The 21,458-nt window shown below is 41.0% G+C and overlaps 1 protein-coding gene across 1 annotated transcript in view; it reads left to right on the forward strand.

Moving 5' to 3' along the window:
* htr7c (5-hydroxytryptamine (serotonin) receptor 7c) overlaps positions 1 to 17,943 on the forward strand; it is a gene marked incomplete at both ends in the record, with an annotated part of 30,639 nt that extends 12,696 nt beyond the window's left edge. The window contains one exon of the mRNA XM_080467159.1: positions 17,205 to 17,943. Within this exon, the coding sequence (XP_080323285.1) occupies positions 17,205 to 17,943 (739 nt within the window). The remainder of the gene's footprint in view (positions 1 to 17,204) is intronic.
* Between the last annotated feature and the right edge of the window lie 3,515 nt (positions 17,944 to 21,458).

Consider the following 21,458-nt stretch of genomic DNA (forward strand, 5'->3'; position numbering starts at 1 on the left):
CTGGATTTAACAAGAACAAAAAAAAAAGAAGCCTTTTTGTATTGGATTTGTGTAGATACATTTAATTCCTGGTACATGTTGTGCCAGAAATGTCAGGGACGATCAACCTTGTTCATGTTTAGGGCTGCAGAAATGTCTTTCCAGCCAAACTGCTGCTGAGCAAAATCACAAGGATTCATGAAAACTACGATTGTTAATTCAATGAAAAGGTCTCATGTCTCTTATTCCATTTATGATCCATGCATTTGATACTTTTTCTTTCTAAGCTTGAATTATACTGAGTAATGCAGTATTTTGAGGAAATGAATGACACATGCTTCATGCACATGAAATTGTTATTATCCCTTCATCACCCAATGATGCATGATTAAACCATTAATGCATTATGTTTTGTTTTTGCAAAATAGTGTGACATGCCACAATATATGGACAAGACATGCAGGCTGCAAGTTACCCACATTTGCAGTAGAGGTTTGTACATGAAATTTTTAGTTTTTGTTTAAATAACATCACCCTTATAGCACTGCTAAAAACTCATTTCAAAGGTCTTTGAGAAAAAAACGGAAAAAAACCCAACGTAATTTTGAAATAAGGCGAAGAAAGAAATCATATGAATGAAATATGGGGAACAAATTCAAAGAAAAACAAAGGTGGAAAATTTTGGAACATGAAATCAGATAAATGTAATATGGACTGAAACAAGTGTAATTATTAAGATCAATATATGGTCCACATGGTAGTGTAGTCATTTTCACTGTGTGTGTGTGTGTGTGTGTGTGTGTGTGTGTGTGTGTGTGTGTGTGTGTGTGTGTGTGTGTGTGTCCTGCGGCCAAAAGTTCACCACAAGATGGATTAAAGGCTGAAGCATCAAGTTCAAGTTCAACTCGATGGTCACATCCATTCTGGCACCATGAAGCAGTGAACTATATTAGGACGAGAGACTGTGTGCTGCCTTGTCCCTGCAGCGGACGGCGGAGACGTCCCGTGGCTGCGATAACCTCCGAGGATTATTTTGGGTTGTGCAGTCGGCTAGATTGTTGTTTTTACAACTTTAACGAAGAATCATCACCGAAGCTTTTTCAAGCAATTTCTCTTCATTTCTACCTTCCGGGACCTGGCGTCCACGCATGTGGACATTTTGGGTTGTGTCGACCACAATGCTAAACTAGTTGGGGGTCTAAGGAGCTTAATGGTGATCCAGTGTTTTCACTGTTCTTATCAGGTATCAAACCAAGCCGCGACGCATTCAAGGATTTCTATAACTGGAGACACATCTTCGTTGGCATGTCATATTCCTTCAGACCTCTGCTAAAGTGTGTGTTGTGCATTATTGTACAATGACAATAAACTCTTCTTAACTCTTAACTTAACTTATTGACGACAGTTCACGTGAAGAGACCAATCAGAGAGATGAATGCAGAGAAGGCTGAAGCCAGTACCAATGTTGACTGGAGAGTTATTTATAAAAACTGAGTTATGTCACCAGAAATCCCTGACGGTGATGTCAAAGTTAGTGGATATACCAGCTACCAGGGTTAATGGCTGATGTTTTCCTGTCCTCAAAATTAAAGGTCAGTAAGCCAGTAGGAGGTTCAGTAAACCTCGGTGCCCAACTGTTCCCTTCATAGTCTCTGATGTCGTGACTCTGGAACAACTTGGCCACGACTCCACCTCGCTGTCCTTTCCCATTTGTCGATCCATGAAGTGAGGACATATAATGGGGCTGTGCAGTGACTTCGGCTTTACTAACTGCTGACTTGACGTGCCAAATTTGGAGGAGAGCAAGTCGACTCGAACGAGGAAGCGCCCCGCGGTATCCTTGGTAACTGACGTTCAGTGTTTATTTTCCCCTAAAAGGTCAGAAGTAAAATGGGACAAAGTGGAGAATTAGATCCCCCCCCCCCCCCCCCCCCCCCCCCCCAACATGTGAGACTTCCTCTGAGCTTGTTCAGTTGTCCTCTGAGGACGGCGGCGACAGAACCAAAGGGAAGGTGACAAAGATGGAGGGGCTCTTCACCCTCATTCCCTCTCATCGTCATGACAGGAATAAAGAAAGGAAGATGGACTTGCTGGCACACGCTTATTCACCTTTTGGTGACAGCCTTTGGTCGCATGATAATGAAGAGAGTACGAGTGCACTCATTATTATTTCAGCAATTTGGGATGTCACGAACAGAGTGTGCAGATTTAATGTCATTAGCGAGATGCTGAACACAACATGGGATTGTTTTAGTAGGCAGCAGCACTCATTTATCATGTCATATTACCAATGAGATAAAAACGGGTAATTTTGCTTAAACTGATGGAAAGCAAACAAATTAAAATGATGAAATAAGTAAACTGTGTGACTGCAGTGGGTCCCAGCTGCGTGGACGTACGTCAAACTGTTATTGGCTCGTCTTTGAGAGGTTTGAAATCGTCTCGGTCTAGTTTTTGACCGGGTTTAACCGATCTCAGGTTGTTTTTGAGGCCGTTGTTCGCAGCTGTTTCACACTAGTTTACAAAGTTAATCAGCACTCTTTATCTAGAGTTAGATCTACACACATCTACATTTATTTCTGTTTTAAAATAGTAGGAAACTAGTTTGGGATTTTTAGAGTTTCACTGTATTTTAGACCAGTTTCAGACTTTTAATTAATCTAGTATACAAGATTTCTAATTAAATAAATATAATGATAATAATAATAATAATAATAATAATAATAATATCTCAATTTCAGCTGGTTTGATACTAAATTTCAAGTTAGTTTAGATGTTATATTAGGCAGTATGGTTTTTGTCTCTTTGTGCATGCAGTCATCAGTTCCATCTCCCTCTCTCAGTGCAATCGTGATAAGATAGAAGTATATGGCATGACCACTATTTATTCATTGAAAATGCACATTTTTCGTACCAACTGGGTTTGTTATTAGTGTGCTGTAATTGTAACTGACAAATTAGAATTGTAAAATATGATAAATTCATGCAAAACATATGCAGACACGACGCATGAAGACCTTCTAGAGTTCAATAAACAGGCACTCACCATCACAGGAAATTGTGTTTATTGCAGATTGAACTGCTGTGAAGAATATTATCTTCTAATGTGAAAATATCAATCATAAAGTTCTACTGAAGGTGAGAACATTTTTGGGTGAGCGGGGTGGGGTTGGGGGCGGTGGTGGGGGTGGGGGGGTCAGCCTACACTGTGAAAAGCCCCCGTGTTTATGTAAAGCACAATTTTTTGAAATTCTTAACTGGTTAAACTCCGTAAGTTAGTCACTCAATTACAATTTCCTTTTCATTTACTGCTTTTCCTTTATCGTACATGGAAATAATGATAAAAATCTCCAAGCTGCTGTATCTTTCTGAATCCAGTTTTAACATTGGTCTCAGTGTCATCCAGAGCCGTGGTCTTCATTGTCACTACTGTGTTGAACTCCTGTTTACTGGAGGAGGAGGAGGAGGAGGAGGAGGAGGAGGAGGAGGGGCGCCTCATTATTGCCCAACCACCTCAGACAGTAACATGAAGGATGTCGGACTATAATCAACATTAACTTTAGGCTGCTTGCAAAGTATCTCCAATGTATTTTGAACATATGTTTCAGTTATTTCACCCGAACCGTGTCAAAAGATAAACTTAGTTCAAGTATGTTGAAGCACAAGTTTGGAAAACTACATCAATAACGGCACTAAAAAAAGCTAAATGTTGCCAGATACATGAGTTTATTTGGAGCGTTGTAGATTTTTGATGTTATGCACATGTGGTTCTTTGCTTCATTAATTTAACATGCGTATTAGTTATTTATAAGTCAAGGGATGAAAATGAAGGTTGTGACCAATCTGCCTCTGCGGAAGTGGAAGAAACAGCCTCATAACAAGTTTTTTTTGTGTAACAGCCTTCGTTTGACGTAAACTTGCTCAATTGCAACAAAGCTGTTGAAAACAGACGTGGAGCTCGTTTGTTTTTCATGAATTGATAAGAGGCAGCGATTCGGGGAGAAGCCAGTATCACTTCACCTTCCAAACAAGTGAAATCCTTCTCCGTAACGGCAGAACAGTATTTGAAGGGAATCTGCAGGGAGGTTGTTTTCAAACGTCTTGGAGATCTAACGACAGGTCTTCAGTGGCTCAGATCCGTTTGCCTCTTCATGTAATCCCAGGAAGGCTTAACTGTGTTGAGATCTGTGTGGAGAAACGCCTTCGCCCTCAAGGATTCTTTTTTACCTTAAGGTTAACGTTCTCTCTCCCCCTATCTTTGTATATCACATATCATCATACTATATAATTCTATTTCTATGGCACCTTAAAAATCAGCTGGAAAGAAAAATACATTAAAATGTATTGATATCGGTTTAATGTTTAAAGAGAGGAAACTTCAAAGTCGACTTAAACAAATGAGATGATACAAGTCAGAACGAATGATGTGAAGAAACAAAAGGTCACAATTTAAAACCAAGTTCTGAATATATAAATAAAACTGTACAATTAAATACAAGTGGAATATAAAAACAAAAGATGTTGGAAATCAGAAAGCAGCTTCACTCTTTTGTGTTTCATGACAGGAACTATTAATAAAGCCGCTTTAGCTGACGTTAACGTGCAGTTCGGAGGGTTTTCTGTCAGGCAGTCAGAAATATATGAAGGCTCTAATTCCATAAAGTGATTAGGAACAATGAAAGCCAACAATTATAAGAATTGTTGAATTAATGTTCGCCCTGCGATGGGGCCTATTCAGGCCGTGTCATTCCTTTTGTCCAAGGTCAGCTGAGACCGGCTGCTGCCCTGCAGACATCAACTGGATCAATTGAATGAATGAATGAATGAAAGGATGATCAGAAGGAGAAACAAGTAATTGGGTTTCTAATGACTAAACAGAGGGTAAGTAGAACCTATTTAGCTTTAGTGAAATACAAATTAGGAATGTTTTCTGAATCTTAAAGCACATAAGCAGAAACCCTCATGACATGTTGCGTCTCGTGGAAAATATAGCAGCTTGACTCCGTTTGACTCTGGAAACGTGTCGACGTGAGCCGCACGCAGTGCCCTCATGCTGCACGGCGGATCCACCAATCTGCCCCGGATCAAACATAGATGGAAGTATGTGAGTGCTTTTCCAAAGTAGCTTAAAGAGCAGAAGAACCAAGAAAAGATTTTCAGGGTCGCCATTATCCCAGCACAGAGGACAAAACACCAGCAGGAGGCCAGATGATCCAGCCGGGGGTCTGGTGGGACACTGGGTTCGAAGAGTGGGCCAAAAAGAGGAGGAAAAGTCTTGAATAATATGTGTGATGGGAATTGCACGCCCCTCCCGTCCTGAAACTTGAAATAAACTGCACATGAGGCACTTACGTAGCTTTGCAGCGCAGGATGGTAGGCTATAGATGAAGGCAGTCAGGCAGGACGGAGTTATCGGTCGTGACGATGCAGTGACCGTTGACCAGAAACAACAGGCGGCAGCAGCAGCGACCAGAGGGGAAGAAAAAAGAAAGGAGGAGACAAACATGTTGCATTTTCCATCAGGTAACATTATTTGACAGTTGCTGGTCGGTGGGGAACAAGAACGAGCTGCAAAGCATGTGTGGGATGATTTAAAGGCATGTTAATGCTAGAAATCAGGTTCAACAGTTATTAGCTTCATAAAAATGACATTTGTTTATTTGTTGTTTTTTATTTTTTACAAAAAACTAATGAATCAACAGGCAATTAAGATTTTTCATCTGTCAAAACACACTTGATGGCAGCATTAAAGGTAAACAAAGAAAATATCAAAAATGTTTTAAGAGGTAACTTCAAATATCTATCTATCTATCTATCTATCTATCTATCTATCTATCTATCTATCTATCTATCTATCTATCTATCTATCTTACATGGACTGGGATCATGTTTGACTTGCACTTACATGCACATTTGTGACTTTTTTTCAAGTGACAAAAAGAGCAGTGATCAAACTTGAACGACCGCTTATCTAAAATAAACAGTCCAAAACATCTATTAATTCGACATTGTTGACTGTGACGGCGAATGGACTTCACTAATATAGCGCCTTACAGCGGCGTGAGCAGCTCTGTACATCGTTCATCACGTTCACACACCAAAGGAGGCTGCAGCCACGCAAGGCGCTGCCACTCCAATGGGAGTGGTTGGGGTTCAGTGTCTTGCCCAAGGACACTTCGGAAGATGGGAATTTTAACCTGCAACCTTCCGATTGGGAGACGACCGCTCTACCAACCGAGCCATGATCACACTGTTGAGCAAAAATCCCAACAAATGTTGCTTTTCTAGTATTTTGCATTTTTATTGTGAATGTTATTATAATAACACTAATTCTTTTGCCGTTTTCCTTTGGTAAAGCGTCTCTTATCTCCAGTTAATATTGTTGATTGATGAATTCAGTTTGTAAATATATACAACGCATACATGAACTCACGTGTTAATTAGTTTTTCCAACTCAAAAGATTTCACCGGCTAAAAATGGTGGGATTTTGCAGACATTTTTCAATTTATTTGATCATGTATAAAAAAAATGTAATTACTGCTACTACTACTAATAAAAATAACTATAATGACTTCACTCAAATAGCACCTTTCATACATGAAGCGCAGCTGAACTATATTCCAAATTTTAAAAGGAGATGGGTAAGAAAATAACTTTTGACACTAACTTCTACGTTTTGAAGTGGAGAAATAATAACTCAGGGTGAAATATCATGTGCTGCTCTGTTTAGATGTTTTTCAGCCACTGCATGTATGCTGCCGTCTTTCCACTGTTGAAACGGGTTAAAGGGAAGAACATGATTCATTTTTCTGTTGCTCTCTTCTCTCATTGCCGACCAGTAGTGAGTGAGAGGCTGCGTCCTGGTGGGGTTTGATGCTGCGAAGCCTCTTGTAAACCGCATGGATCTCATTTTCAATAAACAAATGATAGTGATGATTTCTAAATTGCTGCAAGAGTTTAAGTGCCCGTGCAAATAGAACTTAATGGGGATACTGCTGGTTGTTATTAGGGTGGGAATAATCAGATTTCTTTGCTTCACATGTAAACATCTAATCCTGAATGTGATCAAAACAGGATGAGACTCATAACCAGGATACTGAGGACCATGTGAACACATTAACTGATGCCGGATTCAAAAGGTGCTGAGCATTGAATGTCTCCCACAGCAACTTATCTATTGAGGTTATTGTTTCGTAAATGTCACTGCAATGACGTCCCTCCGTCAGATTTGAAGTGAAGCCAGGAGGAACCTCGATGTATTCGGAGCACAACCCCACCCTGAAGTCATTTAGCTGCACTCGAATCTCCATTTGATCTGATCTACAAAGTGTCTGTCTATGAGTGTAAGGCGTCGTCACCTCCATTGTAATCCTCCTATCGCCTGCTCGGCTCAGATTGTTGTGCTTCAGCTGCAGTGTATTTGTTCTGTCATCCAAGGACACTCTGCTCCGATAGGGGTGGATGAGGTGACTGTTGGGAAGGGAAATCCATTTATCACCGAGGCTCTAATAGACGCCCATCATCTCTGTCGCTGTGAGAACCAGTAAACCTCCCAACAGGGACAGGTGGTCAGCTGTGCAGCGAGGCCCCATAAAAAATCCACTCTGCTGCCGTTTGATAATTAGGAGGAAGTAAAACAGACATCATAAATGCTCCATTCCGGAGTTAAAGTCGGAGGGGGGGGGTGGAAGCTCTTTTTAAACCTGGGTGTGTCTGTCATCCTTACACAACGATTCTGTAAATAGCCCACTGTTTTGAAAAAAAGAAAAAGAAGAGTGGGTTAGTGTGCAACCTAATTAGCAGAATAAAGCAGAGGACAACAGCTTTTAAAGGTTAGCCAGGGATGCCATCTGTAGGGGATTGGAAAGTGGAATTATTTAAGGACCTCACATCTGGCCAGAGGTGTTGAATCACACTGAGGATTATAGATCATTTTTGTGTCAGATGTGTCCTTGAGCAGTGTTCAGCGCATTTTCCCACGGTGCAACGTGAACACTTTTATTAAGCACTTAATCGCTGTGAAAGACGCAAGTGGTCTTAGTTCTAATGAAAGAACAGATTACATTTTAAAGAAGTGTTTAAGATGTGCTACATGAATTTAAATAATTTATTTTATTATGGAAATTGGGAATGTAATTATACCACGGATTGTCATTTCAATCATAAGGCTTTGTTTAGTACATTGTGTAAGTTAATAAATTCACATTGGTTCCAAAGATCAGATTAAAAGCACATATGCAACAAAAAATGAAAGTGAAGATAATCATAAGTGATTCTCCTCATTTTCTGTATTTGACATCGGTTACCAGAGGCCAACAAAAACAATTACAGTAAGTCCTTTGCCCTAAGTTGTGTAATGACTAATGTACAGTGAATATGCCCACAACAGGCTGATCTGACATGCTGCACAATACATTTTCAGTCAGGGGCCACATACAGCCCGATTCCATCTTGAGTGGGCCGGACTGGTGAAATAGTGCCATAACAACTTTTAAATTCAAACTTTAAATTCAACTCTCTGTTGTGGTGCAGAGTATACATTATGAAAATGTCTATTTTCATAAAAATCAAACAATTAGTACTGAAAATCTACTACAATCTCAACATGAAGCTAATTTTAATGAAACCTGAAACCCCTGACAGCTCGGCTTTAAGGCTGGTTTGATATCTGTCATGGCTGTGGCACTGAAATCTCAGCTCGGGTCTCAGCGTTGTGTCTGCTACTCGTAAGGAATTTGTTTAAAAAAAATTCTTGGAAATTTCTACAACTTGCCTGGTGGTTTGGCCGGATTGGAGCTTCTTGTGGACTGGTTTTGGCCCACAGGCCTTATGTTTGACACCCCTGTGCTACACATTAATTTCACTGAAAATGTTATATTCTATAAACACAAACCTTTTGGATTTGTTGAGTTTTTCATTGCATTTTTGTGCATTGTTTTTTTTTTTTTTTTACGTTTTTCCAAATTGTATACAGTTTGTCTCCTCTGTGTCTGATTTGTGGAAAAAAGTGTAAAATTGTTGACTTATTTGATCAATTCTCTATACAAACACAATATCTTTTAGGAAAACAAATGATATGATTAACCCGTAGAAAGTATTCAACATGTAGAAAGTATTTAACATTAATTCCATCAATGTTTTGAGTGTAAAATCATACAAAGGGATTCTATTTCTTCATTTGGTAGTTGTTATATCTCTCATTCAGAATCCATGAGTGTAATTGAGCGCCGCCGGATTGATGACAACCGGAGAGTCTGAACGATCTGAAGGCACGTCAGTTGTCAGGTTGTCAAGTTATAAAGACTAATGGCTTCTTGAGGCGAAACATGAGAGGTTGAGTGATAATGGATCACTGTCTGCAAAACATCAAACTGTGGAGATATTTACATTCAGATTGAGGTTGAGGCCTCGTGTTGCCACCCTGAGAGAAAAGTACAGCAACATTTCCAGTGTAACACTTGTCCTCAGTGGTTAAAATGACACGTCTGAGCTTCTTATATAATCGCCTCTCACATTTCTTAAGCATTTTCACTGACGTAGACTCTAATGAGAGTTACCTGGTTGAAGGTGGAATATGAATCCGAACAAAGGAGTGTGTCTGCCGGGATGACTCACTTCGGTTTATGTAAGAATCTAAATGAAAAGAGAAATAGTGCTGATGTCTCACTGACTAATTCTAACCTTAACCTGAGCAAAAGAACAAAGCAGAAGCTGACTTAAACAAGTACAGATGTATTTGGAGGAAAAGGAGGCCGCATCCGTCTTGTAAAGCATGAAGCAGAAAGCTTCTGTTCTTCCTTGTTGGAAAGGAAATTACAGCTCCTGTTGTGCGCTTGTGAGAGAGGCAGCTCAATTTCTTGTCTTACAGTAGTTTCTCAAATAGAAAAGGTGAGCTGAAGCTCTCCTTGAGGACCAAGGCTGTTGTCTGATGTTGGAGAAAATCCCAAACCTCGCACCAAACAGATACGGTTGCTATTTGCTATATTCCAGCTGACGATGAATAAATAAATGCGGCTTGCAAAGGTTTTTGGATCAGTCTACTTCTGAAAACCTTTTTGTTGGAACATAAGACCTCTAAAAATCAATATAGACATAAGCTTTTCTCTCATACATTTCAGGGAAGTTTGACATTTGAGTAAATCGTGTGTTTTTTTCAGATTTTTTTTCTTCCCTCCTTTCCAACACTTACAATCACTTCACACAAAACAGATCGAGCATGAAAGTGCCGAATACTCACAAATGACTGCTGTATAAAAAAAAAAAAAAAAAAAACTCGCCAAGCTGAACTATTTAGATTTTCTACTCGAGCGGTTTGATTTCATGCGACGTTCTCGTCTCTGTGTCAACCTCCCTCAAACAGGGGAAAAAAAAAAAAAAAAAAAAAGAGGCTGCGACAGAATAGATCTATCTCCACTAAAACGGGCAACACTTCACTTTTTCTCAGACTCATTCTGAATTGCCCTCCAGAGCTCGGGCATGGGAATTAGAAATGCCTTTCTGAGATGAATTAGTGCGGATTCTCCAGTGGAAAGTTTTCTGTGAGAAAGAGGTAATCTGGAAGATGGCCCTCCCATCGGGCTACTCTCTCTCTTTCTCGCTCTCTCTTGCTCTCTTTTTTTTTTTTTTCCAGTTCTAATTTTACCACCCTGCCACCCAAACCAACTGCTCCCCGGTAAATATTTCACTATGTGTCTCCTCTAAAAGGTCTGCGAGATGCTGCCGGAGATGTTGCACACGGAGGCCGGTTACAGTGTTTGAGTGCAGGAAAATAGTTCACTTTACAGTGCGGCAGCTGGGAGCCTTGCACAAGTAATGGAAGTCTCCATTAGCTTGGTCTTGCTGTTTGTCTGTGGCTGGGTAATCCCCGAGGGCTGCTGTAGCAGTGGATAGGCCCCAAATCCTCCAGAGTGTGTGTGTGTGTGTGTGTGTGTGTGTGTGTGTGTGTGTGTGTGTGTGTGTGTGTGTGTGTGTGTGTGTGTGTGTGTTCAGCTCATTCTGTTCTATGCAAGGTGATTATAATCCACCGCCGCTGGATTTTAGCTTGAATATATGCCTCCAGTCGTGTTATCAGTTGTCCCATATGGTTTTAAATGCGCCACACATTGGCTGTATTAGTGTGCATCATCATATAGTTTTACATTTGACTCTTAAGCAGCTGCACATGACATACAGAGAAATAAAGCCCTTCAAAGCCACTGAATTCAATGTATTCATAATTAAAGAAGATCAAATGACTGCGTCTTTCAGTTTCTCTTGGTTCTATCGTGCGATTAAGTGTCTTTAGGGGCAGTGTTATGATGGTTTGTAGTTATTGGGCTTTGACTCACAATCACAGCTCTCATTAGCAGCGTTTTCAGCCACAGTAGGCAGCTTTATCCCAGCGCCGTGATCGAAAGAACAGCAGATGTACGAGGAGCTGATGAAAATAGTGGATCTCTAAAGTTCAGGTGTTCACTCAGAGGTCAAAGCAGAAGTTAATTAGAATAGATATTTGACTTATGAGGGAGTTAGAAACACAATCATGAATCAACAGTAGTGTTGCTCTGTTTGTTTACAGTTTATTGTTTCCATGTCAACCTGAAAAAGTGAAACTAAGTCTTGGTTACTTAGTGTTTTGTGGGGACAACAGGGGATCCCAAAAGCATTTGCATCCGCTCCTCCTGCTGAAACACATGCAGGAAGCAGTGTAATCAAGTGTTAAAATGTGTGCTGTTTTATTCATCCTGGCGTTTGCTTGCCTCAAAAAGGATGTGAGAAGATTTTGCAACCAATGAGGGTGCAGTTGAAAACCGTTCTGCCTCCTGAGGGGCTACAGATGAGTCATAGTGGTATAAAACCGTCCAGCGCTACTTTAAGGATGCACAAATACTCACTTAAAATGCACCCTAAACACCTTCTTCATTACTGTGTAATGCAGTCGGAGAGGAGAGTTGCATTACCGGGTATCCATTATGCATTCCCGCCAATTCCCAGAGCATCCAGTGCTCAGGATCCGCCTTGTATCTGTTTGACATTGCTTGCCTGGCTGTGTTTAGTCACCCTTTTACAAAGCATACATACATCTTAGATGAGGGCTGCTGGTTGGTCAAAGCGGAGCTGAAGGATTTGGAGTTTGATTGAACAGTCGTTACAGAAGATCAAGCAGTATTTAGGATGGTGTCGGATTTACTGACAATGCCCACGAAGGCTTGAAGTAACATTTACAAAGAGTTTACAGGTATTTATATCTCACTTTCTTGCGAGTAGGTAGGCATATTCATCAAGTGGATTCAGTTTGGCATGCAATTACAGATAGAAAAAGATCACAGAAATGTAAATAATGTAATGAAATTATGTATATGCTAGTTAGTATATTAGTATATTGATAAATATTGGCTCTTCGCAAGAATAAAAAGATAAAACTGCTGAATTTGAAGACACTAATACAAGGACGGAGAACAGAAGACATTCAGAAAATCACTAAAAACTGAAAATACCTGTGCAAATGGTGCCTTGAGGGTCATAAAGTGACAGATATTGTGTATTGTTTGCCTCTTTCCCCCCAAAACATCCATCCATCTTCTATCCTGCTTCTTCAGACTTTTGTTCGGAGGCTGCTGAAACTGATCTCAGCTGAATGGAGGCAGGTTACCGGACAAGCCAATCCATCCATCACAGGGTGAACTTAGAGAGACAGACGCACACTCATATTCACACCTACGGGCAAATTAGAGCCACTCGTTGGGATTAAACAAGGGAAAACATGCAAACTCTCAGACCCTTTGAACCAGCCTGCTATAACACAAGAGCGTCAACCAGTATACAGTACATACATTATATAGTTTGTTGGGAAGAAGACCCTCTTTCTCGCAACGTCGCTTTCACTCCCACAGTCAAAGTGCTAGAGTGGTCATTTTCCAAGCCCAAGGTGGGTAGTTTGATCCCCATCCTAATATTTCTGTGTTGATGCGTTATTGAGAAACGAATCTTGCATGGCAGAGCTCAAACCTGCTGCGTTAGTCCAAGCATGAATGTGCCTGTGAATGGATGTTGGTAATAATGTACAATAGGTAAAGTGCATCAAATATTCATGGGAGCCATACTATCACTTACAAAATACATCTCTTTATTTGAAATAACCTATTTATAGCTAAGTAACTATCTACTATAGTTTTACTTTGCATTGGACAGATTTTCCCAACATTAGGACTAATTTGTCCTAATCGCTGGGGGAAACGGTCCAGAATTGGGAGTTTGCTGAGTGCATCACATGTGTAGCACATCTAATGTGGATGAGAAGGCGACACCAGATAAACACTGATAACGGCTTCATGGCAGCAGGCAAGGAGAACTAGATGAAGACTTAAAGACACATCTTATCAGAGTCTAGATATTTGGGCTTAAAAGCCTTCTTGTCCAGACTTTGCATGTTCTTCCTGTTATTGCATTGGTTTTCTCCAGTTTTTTCCCCCCCGACAGTCTGAAAAAGATTTTAACTTAATGTGGGAATGTGCGTCTTTCTGTTTTTGCCTTGTGAACATGGTAGACTGGCAACCCGTTTCCTGCATTTCCTCACAGTCAGGTGGTTTTGTCTCCAACGTTCTGCCACTTTGAGCTGAATAAAGCAGGATAGAAGATAGATGGATATTTCAGCAGTGGTCTGAAATATGAAGGGAAGTTTTTCAGGGTTGTTGTACAAACATGTGTAAGATTGCTTCAACAGGTTACGGTGCATGCTATTTTATGTTTAGAATCATTTTACAAAGGAGCTATTTAAAAAGGATTGTAGTCTAAATTTGGTCTAAAGGCAACTTTGTGCCGACGTGGAACAACCGACTTTTGTCCGTAGAATCGACTCATAACTTAGAACAAAGATTAGAACCATTTACAAATCAAGAAGCCAGTGCCAAATTCACATGTTTTTGTCATCACTGCTTAATTTCACTTCCTGTGTCCTGTCTTTTTCTTGCTGTGTCTTTCGTTGACATGCGTTGCCATCATTCATAGTGTTCCAGCTCATTGTTCCTGGAACTCCATTAAGCAGTTTTTTTTCAAAAAATTGTTTTATTTTCAGGAAAGCGCAGTGCACATTTTCTGCGCTACCCTTTCACCTTTCTTCACTTCCCTTTCATTGCAAACCAATCTGCAACTTCAGCTTTGAATTTGAGCAAGCTGTACTGACCTTTCCTCTGAAATGTTCTACCTTCTTTGTGTCGTCTGTATTACATGAATGGTTGCTACTCATCATCAAAGATTAGTCTCTTGATTGCAAAACTGGGAAATTGTTTCCAACAATCCAGAAAGAATTGTGTTTAAAGTTAGATTTTGGCTTATTTTTTTTGAATTACTGTGACGCTTATTCATTTTATGGTCTTATTCTTCTTCTCCTGCAGAGCTGGGACTTTATGGTCAAAATCATTTGTTCTATTGTGTCACCACGACATTGCCCGGCCATTAATACACCAGCATTATAAGAAATAGCTTTTTTTGCAATATGTCTTCAATAAATTGCAAAGATCAAAACAAAATTACAATAAATGATATGTTTTTCAACATTTCCTATACATTAATGCAAACTTGTGCTGCTTTCCTGATTCCATAATAAAACGCCGTTACATCAAGGCAACATATGCAATTCACCCCTCTAGAACGTTGTTGCCTCGGGGCAACAGTAGTAAGTTTAATTCATTTAATTACCAAATAGATTGCGTTAAAGATGATGGTTTTACTGACTCTTTTTTTCTTGTACACATTCCATATCTGGACTGAGAATTCTTGTTTTCTGATTCTGATGTTATCACTTCTGACAGCGAGATGTGACGTAACTCGGCACAACAAACAACTGTGAGCTGTTTCTGACGGGAATGAGGCTGGTGTCTGTGGCTCTCTGGTGTCTAATGGTCGTCTTTGCCACCACCAGCAGCCCAAACAAGCTGCCATGGGCGGCGAGATAATGACACCTGTCTTGCAGGGATGATGGATGGCTCACTGGTTGTCATGGAAATCCCAGCATGTTTTGCATGTCGGTCTCTTGCTTCAGGTGAAAGTGGAACTCTACATGTATTCCAGTTAGGACCCCAAATAAAGAGATATGTGGAGACTCTGTAAAGCTGATTAAAAGAAACCCACTGCTCGGTGTCACATGTCTGGGTGAGCGTGCGGCGGAGGGGGGTGGGAGTGTAATCGACTGCTCGCAGCTGCAGTGCAGTTGGAGCCCAATTGTCCTGTCCAAGTGATTCAGATTTAGAGCAGTAGCACTGGGCTGTTTTTTTTGTTAACAAGCTTCAGTGTGCAGCTCAAATGCAAATCAGGAGTAGCCCTGCTGATATTTTGGATACCTCATGTCTGCACATAACATTTTATAGCTGTACTATTCGTGGCACACGGTGCGTAGTGGCGAGCTCTCGCTTCCCAGAACAAGACGGTCTAAGTTGGAATCTGGAAAATTGCCTTTTCTGTGGGGGTTGCATGTATTTCTCCTCGTTCTCTAGCTTGCTATAAAGTGAACTTGTCACTCTGTGAACGTGTCCCTCTGTATGATGTGACTATGGCTCAGTTGGTAGAGCAGGTTGTTCTAAGGTCAAGGTTGGTGGTTTGACTTCCTGTCCTGTTCCGTTCATGTTTGTGTCCTTGGGCGAAACACCAAACCCCAAATTGCAAACAATAGAGGTTTAGCAACTTGTGTGAAGGCCATTGCCGTCTTTGTGTGGGTGAATTAGACAGCATTAAAAAAATGGAAGCTTCTGAGCATTTTTACAAGATGTGTGGCGTCACATGAACCAGTTCTATTTCTTAAAAGCACAAAAAAAGACTTGAAAGGGGTCATATTATGCAAAATTCACTTCCTAAAAGTTTTCCAACAGTAATAATCGTCCCAATACCTGGAATGACGCCCCAGAAGTAAAGAAAGTCTGTCCTCTCTCTGGCTTGTTTCAGTTTTTAAAAAGTGTGTTGCTCCAACCAGTCAATCAGAAATCAAACCCTATATAGTGTCATCGGGGTTTAGCCAATCCCAATCAAGGTAGGCCCTCCCTTTGACTCCTCCCACAATTAGGCAACTCTGCTCCGGCACATTGCACCAAAAGAGGAAGTACTTCCTCCTCTTCCCAAGATGGGCATGTGTGGGCGGAGCCAGTCCAGATCACACAGGCACAGCAGATTCTGAATGGAGCTCCTATGGTCCAATATTCAAAAGGAGGAAAATCAATGAAAAGCTGGATTTGGGGAAAGAAATTTTGAACACAATGTTTTTGGACCAACGAGACCATGTGAAAGTGTTGAAAAGCTGGATAATATAAGTCCTTTAAAGTAATTTTGCCATTTAATTTGTTGCTTGAAAGCCAGATTTAGTATATGACCTCTCTATTTAATGTAAATGTAACAGACTATCAGTGGAGATTCTAAATGACCCCCCTTGCCCTGCTCAGAAGTTACTGTTGAAGCATTTATGTGTAGAGATAATATAGCTTTTAAAGTCTCGAGTTGAATTATACGAGGTTAGTGTTATGACCGGTCGATAAAGTGGAGAATCCTGCTGAAACTGATTGGTCTGAGTTTGATCTTCACACTGTTGATAGCATCACTGACGGATGACGAGGCGAATTGGCCAGTGCTCCCTAAAGCTTTTTATCTTATGATTAACAATTGAGTGAAAACCGGTTAGAAAAAAACAAAAAAAAAACAGCCTGGAGACTGAAAAGAACAGCTTTCATGAATGACGCATTTGGTGCTGTTGAAGGCTTTTGGGCACGGAGCCAAAATATGCTGAGATATACACAGATTTATGATTTTGTGAGAATAGTGGCTATTCTCTCACTTCTGTACACATTCAAGGCTTCACACCTCATTTTATCTTTATTTTTCTGACACCTCCAGCTGCAACTTGAAACGACTGAGCTGCCTGTTTGATTGATGGTTCCCTCTCTACCTGCAACGCTCATTCACAGCCAAAGAAAAGCAGTAAATAACCCTTCAGGCTGCTGCAGAGCTCACAACCTCGCATTAAAATGTGCGGCTTTTAAATGAGTGGACATGTATTTAAAGGCAAGTAGAACACTAAAAGTCTTTGAGTGTTATGGTGCATTGTAAGCAGAGTGTGAAAAACGCCACTGTATTAGCCGTGACGTTAACAAGTTTTGAGAAAGTGTCATGGTTTGTTTTGTTTTTTTCTAAATGATTTCAGTCTGTTGTTGAAAAGCTCCCAGGATGTGAGTACTGATGCTTCGTTTGCCTCCTTTCCTTGCAGGTATCTGGGGATCACGCGGCCTCTTACCTACCCAGCCCGGCAGAATGGTCAGCTGATGGCCAAAATGATCCTGGGAGTGTGGCTGGTGTCAGCATCTATCACCCTGCCACCTTTCTGTGGCTGGGCCAAAAACGTCCACACAGCCGGCGTGTGCCTCATTAGCCAGGACTTTGGCTACACCATCTACTCCACAGCAGTAGCCTTTTACATCCCAATGCTGGTCATGCTGGTCATGTATTACAAGATATTCAGGGCAGCTCGGAAGAGCGGCGCCAAGCACCGCTTCACCGACCTTTCGCGCCGCGACCGTCTCGAGACGGTGGCTAATGATGCGCTGCGAATGCAGGGCCTGAAGCCAGCCGGTGTGGCGGAGGACTGCGCTGCCTTGTCCCGCCTGCTGAACCGCGAACGCAGGAACATTTCCATCTTCAAGCGGGAGCAGAAAGCGGCCACCACACTCGGGGTGATCGTCGGGGTCTTTGCGGTGTGCTGGCTGCCCTTCTTCATCCTGTCCACCGCCAGGCCCTTTATCTGCGGAGTGGAGTGCAGCTGCGTGCCCATCTGGCTGGAGCGCACGCTGCTGTGGTTGGGCTACGCCAACTCCCTGATGAATCCGTTCATCTACGCCTTCTTCAATCGAGACCTGCGCTCCACCTATCGCGACCTTCTCCGCTGTCGCTATCGCAACATTAACCGCAGGCTGTCCGCCGTGGGCGTACACGAGGCTCTCAGAGTGTAAAACGGGCTTGTCTAGCAGTTTTGTGTTGTGCCGTGCGGCGGCCGGCGCTGGCGAGCTCGGTTGCAGAGAGGGCGTCCTGCTGATGAGACGCAGAGCGACAGAACGGGAGTCACTGTTGGTGGCTCTCCGGCCTCACTGCAAAGGCAGAGAGACGGCACGATCACCTCAGCGAGTGTGACTCAGTCATTCTATTTTTGGAAAAGAAAATCATAGAGCGTACTTGATGGGCCATTCAAGCCGACGCTGCTTTTGTGCATATGCCACAAATTTCCGTCCTGCCTGTGGATTTATGGTGGGATAATGTAGTGACAAAGGAATGGAGTGTAAACACAATCAATCATCCCAGGCCTTTCAAAGACAACAGAAAGCAAACACATTTCTGTATAATAAGAAACTTGATGTTTGATAAGAAAAAACAAAACAAATAAAAAAAAAACCATCTGTTTTGTGGAATATTGAACATTTTCATCTAGACACATATTTGAGCACATCCCAGAAATTTTTTTTCAAACAGGAAGTTAACACTTTGTATTGTGCTTTGTGCCAAGATTCAATATTATTTATCATTTCATCTCCATTTGTAGCTTTCAATTTGGTCCTCTCACGAAATTCAACCACACCTCATGTGTTTCACAAGCGTTTGAAGACGGACTGCGCACGGTGGAAAATAGTGTTAAAATGGTGTTTTCCAGTCATGAAAACTTGGTGTTTGTTGATATAAAAGCAAATGAAAGTAGTTTTAGTGTCTGCATGAAACATAATTGTCTTACATGCCACTGTATGTAAAAATCAAGAGAAAATGATTAATTAATTTAAATCGGGACAGTTTGGCAGCTCTTTGCTATGGTTTGCCCGAATACTGCGATGCACACTTGAATTCAACCTGAAGTCATTACTGTGTGTGTCAGAAACCATGATACTGTGGACTTTTCTTTCACGATGGTTTTCTTTTTTTTTTGCCTTGGTCTGTTTGAGTTCACATTCTTGACTGATGGAGCCAATTAAATCATTTCATTGGAGGAATTTACATTTCCTTGAGAATCCACTTCTTGTATCCACTGGTGACAGTGAGTGTTTACATGGACCGTAGTATCCAGGTTATAGGTCTCATCTGAACAGCGATTAGATTCCACATTAGACATTTACATGCAGCACACAGAGTCATTCATAAGCATGTTAACATAATGAATAGTAGCATCCCAGTTATCACCGGCTGTGTTGTATCAGCTCAGTAATAAACATTTATTCAGATGAGACCTTTATATTTTCACCAGACATTTGTAGTATCGTGTAAGTAAGTTGTTATTTTTTTTCCCCCCCAAGGAATTTATGAGGTGGGTTTTCAAAAAATCTACTTTTATCATCGAAAACAGAAAAACGATTAAACCCAAAAAGCTTCACAATTTCATTATGACCTAATGTTTTGGTAATAATTAATATAATAGATGGAATGCAGACAGAATGAAATGTAAGATCAAGATATATGTTTGCCTCTTACCTGTCAGATATATATTTTTCGAAAGTATAGGACATGTACAATTCAACCAATATTCAATACTTAAAGCCTCATTCTCAATGCGTGAGAGGCGACAGCTCTGCTCTGCTCAGATCTGATCACACACTTCCCGGATGGGTTTGACTGGTTTTCCAGTGAAACACGTTTTTACCAGAAATGTACTTGTAAGTGGAGTGAAGTGCCGTAACCTGAGATACCATTTGATAAAACGGTGAGATCAGCGACACTCCAGCATATTCACCTACTGCATTGAAACCATGCACATTTGGCCAAAATGTCACAAAAACACCAACATTCATTTTAGCATAAAAACTTTGCCACAAGCCCCGTTTACATGACGATGTTTTCAAGTGAAAACACTGTTTATATGACGACGGTGCAAATAGTCACTGAAAACGCAACTCTTTGAAGAATGTCTCCAAAGGTGTAATTACGCTCCGACTCCGCGTTAGTAAACATCTTTTCTATTCGTGTCCAAATAGATGGACAATAACAACAATGTTTGAATAATTGTCATGACTCCCAGTCCATGTTCTCCTGGGACTTAAATCCAACTTCGTCGTCTGTCTGTTCTCCATTGTTAATGTTTATAGCATGTTGTTCCCGGCGTGGATGTGTGTGTGTGGGTTTCATTACAAAAACGATGCATTGTCACTTGAAACGTTGTCGTGTAAACGGGGCTCAATTAACCCAAAACATTTACTGAAAACTGGGTGTAAAATGGTGGGCTTCAGGTGCTATCTGTGTTAGGAGGTGGAACAAACAGGGATACGTTTTATACATTATATACAATGTTTTAATAAATCAGATCATAACTGGGATATTCAAGTCTATTTAAGCCGTTTTGATTTCCCTTCCGTATAAAGGTGTGGCCACCCCCCGTCTGGCCGCAGTCCCATTCACACTCCTATGAACTTGTGTCAAATGTCATCAGTTGAGTGGTGTGTGCTTTTTCTACCTCGATTTTATGAGAAAACTGTACAACAATGTCAGATTAACTGCTGTGTCATTTTGTAATTTCCTGCTATTTTTTATTGTGTGAAGTCAACCTGTCTTCAACTGTGTCGAGTACTTTGTGTTGCTGCTTTGTCATTACCTTTTGGAACAAGTGAGGGGAGTGACAATGCATTTCATCACTTTGTAAATAAAAAAAGAAAACACTTAAGTTAACGTTGCAGTGGCCTACGTCGGTGACTTCAAGTGATGCACGTCCATCCGAAGCTCAATAGATCCACATAAAGATGCAATCCACACAGGTCTTCTTAGTTTCTGTCTCCGCAGTGTGTATTATCTCGTCAAGACCTGACACTTGCAGTTTCTTCCACAAAATGAATCATCCCGCATGACTGGATTGAATAGTCCCTCATGAGAAATAAAATACTGGAAGCCTTTTAAATAATAATGACATTTCTTCAAGAATTAACGCCAAGGCCGCTGTGCCACCGTCAGGCCTCCGGAGATGTGTTGGATGACAGTGACCCAAAAAAGATGCCTTTATTCTCCGTCTGCTCTGAGAAAATCATTTATTCAGGGTCTGTGTGACAGCTGTCTGCTATCTTTCAGGACTGAAGCTGTCCTGAGAAACTAGGATGAAGCCGAGTCTGATGCGTAGTGGTCAGAACGTAGGTAGAGCGTCAAGCCAGTCATGAATAAGTTAGAGTTGGTGTAATCACTGCAGAGAGACTTCAGGTTTGTATTTTTGCCACAGACTCCTGACCTTTTGACCTCCTACTTTTTTGATGACTAAATCCAGAAAAGGCTATTTTTATTGCGATAACACTGCCGTCCCCTTAACCATGGAGCTCGTGATTTGCAGCAGCCCAAACAAATAACGTGTTGTTTAATTATCTTCCTGTTTTTTTTTTCTTTTTCAGTTTTAGGTTTCATCTCATCATATATTTGAAGAGATGTTGACTATATAACATTTGTGGTTTTAAACCAGGGACATTTCTGCATATCTGCGTCTGCAACCCCTCCTGATATATTCTCAACAATAGTT

This window comes from Lipophrys pholis, assembly GCF_963383615.2.
Source record: "Lipophrys pholis genome assembly, chromosome: 7".
NCBI classification, from domain to species: domain Eukaryota; kingdom Metazoa; phylum Chordata; class Actinopteri; order Blenniiformes; family Blenniidae; genus Lipophrys; species Lipophrys pholis.